The sequence below is a fragment of the Salvelinus sp. IW2-2015 genome, linkage group LG2, assembly GCF_002910315.2.
Source record: "Salvelinus sp. IW2-2015 linkage group LG2, ASM291031v2, whole genome shotgun sequence".
Classification (NCBI taxonomy): domain Eukaryota; kingdom Metazoa; phylum Chordata; class Actinopteri; order Salmoniformes; family Salmonidae; genus Salvelinus; species Salvelinus sp. IW2-2015.
The window spans coordinates 17,694,116-17,703,053 of record NC_036839.1 but is presented as its reverse complement, the minus strand read 5'-3'; the positions used below and the strand labels follow the sequence as shown (position 1 = coordinate 17,703,053).

The 8,938-nt window shown below is 43.5% G+C and overlaps 1 protein-coding gene across 1 annotated transcript in view; it reads right to left on the bottom strand.

Moving 5' to 3' along the window:
- LOC111972823 (activating signal cointegrator 1 complex subunit 3-like) overlaps positions 1-8,938 on the bottom strand; it is a 219,004-nt gene that overhangs the window by 45,487 nt on the left and 164,579 nt on the right. Inside the window, 2 exon segments of the mRNA XM_023999929.2 lie at positions 1,426-1,509; positions 8,623-8,768. Coding sequence (XP_023855697.2) covers positions 1,426-1,509; positions 8,623-8,768 — 230 coding nt within the window.

Genomic DNA, 8,938 nt, shown 5'->3' with positions numbered 1-8,938 from the left:
GGCGACCCACGTGGAAGCGCGGCCCCATTTTATTTAAATGCGCAATTGCCTAATATTGGGATTGCTAAAAAAATAATCACGGAGATAAACACTTAGGTATATAATTTGCAAGGTTCTCATTCCACGATTCCAACATTTCCTAACACACTCACACACGCATCTATCAACACTACATCACACACACACACACACACACACACACACCACACACAGCACACACACACACACACACACACACCACCACAGCACACACCAGACACACAGACACACAGACACCACAGAGCTAGGAAATGATGTGAGCAGAAAGGATGAAATGTATTCTAATGAAAATTGATTTTTCTGCTGCTAAGCAGTAGTCGCAGTAGCCTATGTGTTAGTGAGACGTTGGACTTTAACCGAAGGGCAAGAACGAGATCTCTCCGCGCGCTAACCATGTAAAAATCTGTCGTTTTGCCCCGAACAGAACAAGGAAGTTAACCCACTGTTCCTAGGCCGTCATTGAAAATAAGAATTTTTCTTAACTGACTTGCCTAGTTAAATAAAATAAAAATATATATACAGTATTTTACTAGTGTGCTGTGTCTAGCTGTGTGTGTGTGTGTGTGTGTGTGTGTGTGTGTGTGTGTGTGTGTGTGTGTGTGTGTGTGTGTGTATTTTACGAGTTGGGGTTTGAAGTCAGTCACTCTATATTTCGCTCAGACCACAGGCTTGGTGTGAAAGGCGAGCAGCCCCATAAAACATGTTAATATCCATCTTTTACAACGCCAAGCCTACTGTGACTTCATAAGGCCCAATATGAGGGATTATACACCAGACACACATCCAACACCGCTCAGCTCTCTGTATCCACATCCAACACCGCTCTGCTCAGCTCTCTCGCTGTTTGGCAGGTTTGAGCAAATACATTGTTTTACTGTTTTTTAATGTGTGTGTGTGAGAGAGATAGCAGGAGAGAGAGCATTAGCTAGTGTGTGTGTGAGTGTTTGTATTTTAAGAAATTCTCCTTGTTTATGGGCCCCTACATGTCAGACACACATGTTAAGGTAATTACTGCCCATCTTCTATCAGAGCACATTTTCTCATCTTGGAATAATCCTGTAGTRTGCAGAGAAAATAATGGGATATGACACAGGCGTTTCCTGTAGAAGTTGATTTGAGTTCCCTCTGTAATTACACTAAAACCAGTGCTTAAAGAGAATATCAGGAGGAGGAAGGAGACGATGAGAAAGGAGAGAGCAACAAGCAGCAGAGGACGAGGAATAGGAAGACTGGAGGAATAGAAGAACAGTCAGAGGAGATAGAGAAAGAGAGAGACTAAGAGAGAGAAAAAGACAGAGCGAGCGAGAGAGAGAAATACTGTAGATGTACACAGCTCTGATTACAGGGTTAGTTCCACTAGGAGGTAACAAGTATAAGCCTGGTCACCTGAGTCTCGTCCTGGTGCATCAACTGTTTGGGGTCGTCCTCCGTGGCCAGGAAGGCTATCAGGTCTAGAGCTGTCAGACGAGTCTGTCGTCGCGACAACACAAAGATAAGAACAGGCTTGGCTGGAGAGTAACTGCGAATCGCTGGAGAGAAAGAAAGATATATATATATATATATATATACTGTATATATAGAGAGAGAGATAGATAGAGATATAGAGAGATATATATATATACACTGCTCAAAAAAATTAAGGGAACACTTAAACAACACAATGTAACTCCAAGTCAATCACACTTCTGTGAAATCAAACCACTTAGGAAGCAACACTGATTGACAATAAATGTCACATGCTGTTGTGCAAATGGAATAGACAAAAGGTGGAAATTATAGGCAATTTAGGCAGACACCCCCAATAAAGGAGTGGTTCTGCAGGTGGGTGACCACAGACCACTTCTCAGTTCCTATGCTTCCTGGCTGATGTTTTGGTCACTTTTGAATGCTGGCGGTGCTTTCACTCTAGTTGGTAGCATGAGACGGAGTCTACAACCCACACAAGTGGCTCAGGTAGTGCAGCTCATCCAGGATGCACATCAATGCGAGCTGTGGCAAGAAGGTTTGCGTGTGTCTGTCAGTGGTAGTGTCCAGAGCATGGAGGCGCTACCAGGAACAGGCCAGTACATCAGGAACGTGGAAGAGGCCGTAGGAGAGGGCAACAACCCAGCAGCAGGACCGCTACCTCCGGCTTTGTGCAAGGGAGGAGCAGGTGAAGCACTGCCAGAGCCCTGCAAAATGACCTCCAGCAGGCCACAAATGTGCATGTGTCTCTCAAACGGTCAGAAACAACTCCATGAGGGTGGTATGAGGCCCGACGTCCACAGGTGGGGGTTTTGCTTACAGCCCAACACCATGCAGGGACGTTTGGCATTTGCCAGAGAAAACACTAGATTGGCAAATTCGCCACTGCGCCCTTTGCTCTTCACAGATGAAAGCAGGTTCACCATGAGCACGTGACAGACGTGAACAGAGTCTGGAGACGCCGTGGAGAACTTCTGCTGCCTGCAACATCCTCCAGCATGACCGATTTGGCGGTGGGTCAGTCATGTGTGAAGCGGTGGCATTTCTTTGGGGCCGCACAGCCCTCCATAGTGCTCGCCAGAAGGTAGCCTGACTGCCATTAGGTATCGAGATGAGATCCTCAACCCTTGTAAGAACCAATATGCTTGGGTGACGGAGTTGGCCTGGGTTCCTCCTAATGCAAGAGAGAATCGCTAGACCTCATGGCTGGAGTGTTATGTCAGCAGTTTCCTGCAAGAGGAAGTGCATTGATGCTATGGACTGGGCCTGCGCCGTTCCCAGACCTGAATCCAATGAGCACATCTGGGACATCATCGTCTCGCTCCATCCACCAACCCACGGTGCACAGCAAGCTGTCCAGGAGTTGCGGTATGCTTTAGTCCAGGTCTGGGAGAGATCCCTCAGGAGACCATCCGCCATCCTCATCAGGAGCATGCCCAGGCGTTGTAGGGAGGTCATACAGGCACGTGGAGTCCCACACACTACTGAGCCTCATTTTGACTTGTTTAAGACATTACATCAAAGTTGGATCAGCCGTTGTAGTGTGGTTTTCCACTTTAATTTTGAGTGTGGACTCCAAATCCAGACCCTCCATGGGTTGAAAATTTGATTTCCATTGATAATTTTGTGGTTGATTTTGTCGTCGCAGCACATTCAACCTATGTAAAGAAAAAAGTATTTAATAAGAATATTTTCTTCATTCAGAATCTAGGATGTGTTATTTTAGTTCCTTTATTTTTATTGGGAGCTAAGAGGGCTATGATAGAAGTAGAGAGAGTAGCTAGAGAGATATATATAGTAGAGAATGTAGTTAGGTTATTCATAGTAATTATTTAATATAATATATATGGTTTTTTACTTCCCCAAACTAAAAAAATACTAAAAATATAATAATATAACAATACATATCACTACTCAAACCATATCAACAGAAGACAGAAAGCGACGAGACACAAGGAGAGAGAGAGAGAGATATAATATAAATATATAATAAAAGACGAAAAAAGAAGAGAAGAGAGAGAGGAACTAACCGCTTCATATTATATATATATAACGTCTATATATATATATATAACTAGGATACACGATATATATCCTATATAACTATATAATATAGATATATATACGTGACTAATATATATATATATATATATATATATATTATATATAGACGAGGAGAGACATAATTATATAACTAGAGCTATATACAATATACAGAGAGAACGCGATATACTACTAACCCACCCACAAACCCACACTCAATAGACATAACCCTATATAATATAGCAGAAACAACCACCACAACAGAGAAGAAAAAGAAGAAGAGATAATACTATATATATATATATAACCCGTGGCGGTACGAGAACAAGCGCGTTATTTGTATACCACTGCCGATTGGCAGGATTTTCCCTACGTACACAAAGCATGATAGAGATCCTGTAAACATTTATCACTAGCAGCTACAACCATTCAACCAAAAATCCAGAAAATCTCACATTGCTATGATTTTAAACCGTAACACATTACCAATTTAGCACTCTATTCATATTAGCCACTCTACCAACTACAGTATTCGACTACCATCCCAGAACACCCAAGCCCCAGAACAACTAATAATCTGGGTCTACAGAAACCCTCATCTAGTTGCAAAATCTTACAGAGATCATCACGTACTTTCCTGTAGTTCATGACCAAGGTTTGCACCACACTGCACCACGGCGATTCTGGCCTTCTGCGGGAAGTACGGAAACAAAACCTGAGCACAAATCGCCACGAGCTGGATCCTTTACCACAACCTCACCCACAAACACAACCCAACACCCCACAACACACTGACGCATTCACCCCCAATCCCCAACACCCACCAAAACTGTGACAGCGCGAGCGTCGAGAGCCCACCAACCCACACAACACCCAAAAGAGAGCGGCGTTCCCAAGACAACATCATCGTAGACAATCCCATCCGCCAAACAGAGACCCCAGCCATTGGCTACCCAACGCTACGCCTACACACGACACCAACACACTTTATGCTTGGGGAATCTTCTTTATTTTGGCAAAGTACACTGTAACTTGTTATTAGATAATCTGCATCTGATTAAACCCAAACACCATCAATGACTCATTCTCCCTCTTTCAAGTCTAGTTCACCCCCCCACCCCACTAGGCCATCACTGCCGACCAATTACCATATAAAACAAAGGTAACAGAATCACTTCCTGAGATCCCAGACTCTTATTCAATTCTTTTTTTAATTTTTAATCTTTTCCATATAGCCAAAAAAAACAACATTCAAAATTTCACAAGCTAATAAACCCAAAACCATAACAAAACTACATCACATCGACCAATGCCAAAACATGCACAAACATAACATAAGTGATACGACTTAACCCTGCAAAAAGAACCAGATAACCGCATCCACCCACCACACACAACAACGTAGTACGTCAACATGGGCAAGGGAAGGCGCGAATCCGTCCATGGCCACCGCAGTGCCGTTTGCCTGACGCGAGGCCAGATCTTAACGACTGTCACGGTATACAATTTTTTTCTTTTTGTCTTTGTTCTCAGGCTTATTTTTTAAGTATTATCAGCTAACCACCACTCAGTGTCTTTTGAATATGATCATGTCTTTTTATCAGTCTAGATTGACATGCGTGCATGTTGCGTTTGGCATGTCATAGTCCATTGGTTTGGATTGCCAATGTTCAACGTCCCCGATTTCCCCATTCAACGCCCGCCCCTCCCGCGCGGACCCCCCCCCCCCTGCCACGCCCCACCCCTCCGCGACTTATAGCCACATCCGGCGGAGTTTTTTGCCCAGGCACACCGCTCCACCCCCCTTCGCACCCCATCCTTACGCGCCCCTCCCCCCCATCCCCCAAGACCCGAAGGGGGAAAAACACTAAACTCCCTCCCGCCTCCCTCCCTCCTCTCATTAAGGATAGGAATAATACGTGGGCACCACACACAAATAACAGTAAGAAATATGAGAGTATGATATAGCGTCTCCAAAGAGTCTAAATTTGATGCCAATTATATCTATTAGAAGGAGAATTTTCAATAACCTTAAACCATAAAAACATTTAATATGAAAAAAGGCTATAGAATGGAAATTATGGAAACCCATTTCATTGACTAAATTAACCAATAACAAAAGTTCCCCCCAAATTTTTTCATTATAATCCAACACCACACTCTGCTAGGGGTAAGAAAATATTACCTCGTTCCACAATGCCGACTAGTACATGATGTTTGATTGGTTCATTGCCCTCCTCCCTCCTTATGGTGATGATCATGTTTCTGTTTCCACTATATTGCCGTGCGGCCATAGTTGATAATTTCCTGTCCTGCAAATAAGTCACGTCAACAGAAAGGCACATAAACTCAATGGGACACCAAACAATTGGACAGATGCCTGCCTGTCAGTGTTTGCCAGATTTTTTGCTGGTCAAAGTCTGCTCAATAGATGGATCTTCAAATCCTTTTGCTATCGTGTCTGTCCTTTTTCTGCAGGCGTTTTTTAATGCCTTTTGAAAAGTATAGCCCCTCAGAATATTCAATCAATAAACAAGGTATTGATTCCAACACCTCGCAGGACATCACCACCACTCCCTCCTTTGTTTCTCTCTCGTTCTGGGCTGCCTTGCTAAAATCACTGCATGACTAAAGCTGAAGCAGAAACAGATAAGAAGTCATGCTCCAGGAGATTCAGCACTGTTGATATGGAAAGAGAGACGCAGGGGAGATTATTTTGGAGCTATTAACAGACTGTGAACAGTGAATAAACATCCTGCTGCTATTGCCACGAAAAAAAAAGAAACTGTGAGCAGTGAAGCAATCATTCCTCAGGAGCCTCGTCACATTATACTTACACCTGAATAAACAATTTCCTATACTACTAAGTATATCTGTTTCTTTATGGATGGCACACAAATGTTTGTACATTTTGTGCCGGGAAAAAAAAGGGGTGGACGTTTTGAGAAGGGCAGTGAAGTGCAGGGGAAAGCTGTTGTAGTTGTGTGTAAGTGGTAGGTTGGTTCAGCCGGTTGAGTGTGTAAGCGGCAGGGAGCTAGCTTAAAGGATGAGAACAAGGTCTCAGGGGTACAGACCGTGCCGACGACAAACAACTGAACAAAAAGAATAATAAAGCAAAGCAGAGAGAGTAGAGAAAAATATGAATCAACTTATACTATAGAGAGATAAATGCATAGGACACAATATACAACTAACTACATAGTAGTAAGGAGAAGTAACCGACAATAGTACTGTAGTATTATATAAAGAGATCAGAACTATAAGTATATATAGAGAGATGAGAAAGAGATGGAGAGGGGTATGGCTACGTGTGTTTGCATACCTAGTGGGTGTTTACTGTGTGCGCGTAATGAACACGAATAAAAAAAGAGTGGTCTGTATATGTTGTACATCAGGTGAACACATGGCTTTGTTCGTATGACGGCCATGCGGTGTTTCTGCAAATGCGCAGTATGCTGAGGATGTCCTCGGGAAGCCGTGGATGTGAACCTGCCAATGGGACGGACGCACCAGAGTGCCGGAAGTTAAAACAAGACCCACCTGTAAGAGAGGGGGGTAGAGGCAAGAGACAGAAGAGAGTTAGACAGTGGAGTCAGATAAATAGAGAACCCATGCATGAGATCATAGAACATAGAAGAGAATGAATGTCTTCTCTGCATGTCTAGTCAGTCGAAAGGGCGATGAGAGTGAGCAGTACGAGTGAGCAGTGAGAGTGAGAGTGAGACGTGAGATGAGAGTGAGAGTTGAAGAGGAGAGTTGAGGAGAGAGAGAGAGAGAGAGAGAGAGAGAGAGAGAGAGAGACAGAGAGACAGAGAGACAGAGTGGATGGAAGAGAACCAGAACGAGAGAGAGAGACAGAGAGTGATTGATAGATAAAGTGAGTCCAGCTGGAAGCAAGGCCCATCTGGGTGTCTAAAGGTTTGTCATTGTCCTTGTCCGGGGGAGAGGGACAGGGAACTGAGCGCTTTTTGTCTGTTGTGCTCAGAGGCTCGCTGGATTGGGCAGCAGTGCATTGTGGCGTGTGGAGTGGCCAGGCAGGGCAGGCGCGTGTGTACACATATCTAAAGGCCTGGATAATGTATTGGGCATCTAAACCCAGCCAACATCCCCAGTCCCTCCCGTCCCCAGTCTAAACAGCCCGATTTATAACCAGACAATCTGTCTGCCAGGGACACTCTGCAACAGTAACACAACGTAGACAACCAATACCGTCACAGAGAAGACTGGAATGGTAGGATACAGTTGGAATTTGAGCGCAAGGTTTGAAAAGCATTACAAATTATGTTATGGTAACACTTTATAATAGCTTTCAGGAATAAGCCGCTGTAAATGCTTATAAATGCTTTATAAATGTTATATAAAATGTTTTTCAGCAGATATACAATTTATCTCAAAAAGAAAATACTAAGTGAATGTAAAGAGTGTCTGTCTACATGTGGTTTTCATGTGTGACTGGGGTCATGTTGGACATGCAGGCATACATGAGTTCCCATGTCTCTCTGCGGTGGACAGGGAGGTTATTAAATACATTTCTGATATGATTACTGCTATTATTATTATTATTATTAATAAAGGACTGTCAGGTCATCTGTCAGCATTGGTACCGTGATTTCTGTTGATTACCAGAGCAACTCCAGCATGGCTTCAGAGAAACAGGACTCCAAACCATTACCGTACTGTGGTCAAAACTATTACAGGGATTCCCTGACAAAAACATCAGTATTATTCTAATAACTCTTATTATATACATTTATTAAATATGAAAAGGGGAGGCGGATACATGAACCCTAAAAAACACTGGCTAACACAAATGTGGTTACTGGTTAGCCTGAGAACAGCAATGTCAATTACAAAACCTCCAACTGATGACAGAGACATGAACACTATCTGAACACAGGACAGGAGGTCAAAAGGTGAAAGGATGAGCTGGTTTAAACTACAGGAGATGTCTTGTCTACGTGAAACTGAGACTAACTTGATGGTATGATCAGGGTAGAACACTGCTGTAATGCCTGATTCAGATAAGAAACTGATCCTAGGGCTGAGCCTAGTATGTGGTTGCTATGGAGAGCTCACCTGGCCAATCCCTAGCCAGTCGGCTAGGTCTCGTGCGTTGGCCAGGGCCGTGGACAGGCCCACCACCAGACCAGTCTTGTTGGTGTGGGAGGAGATGAAGTTGGTCCTGGACACTATGACCTCCAGCACAGGACCTCTGTCCTCCCCTGGGATACAGACACAGTGGTATGGTCCAGTGTGAGACACAGTGGTACGATCCAGTGTGAGAAAGTTTGACAAAACATTTCACTATGGAGAGTAGTATTATTATTAACTCTTTAGAATTCTACAAGAATGTTGTTTGTATGATGGTTAAAGTTAAGGCTCTATAGAACAT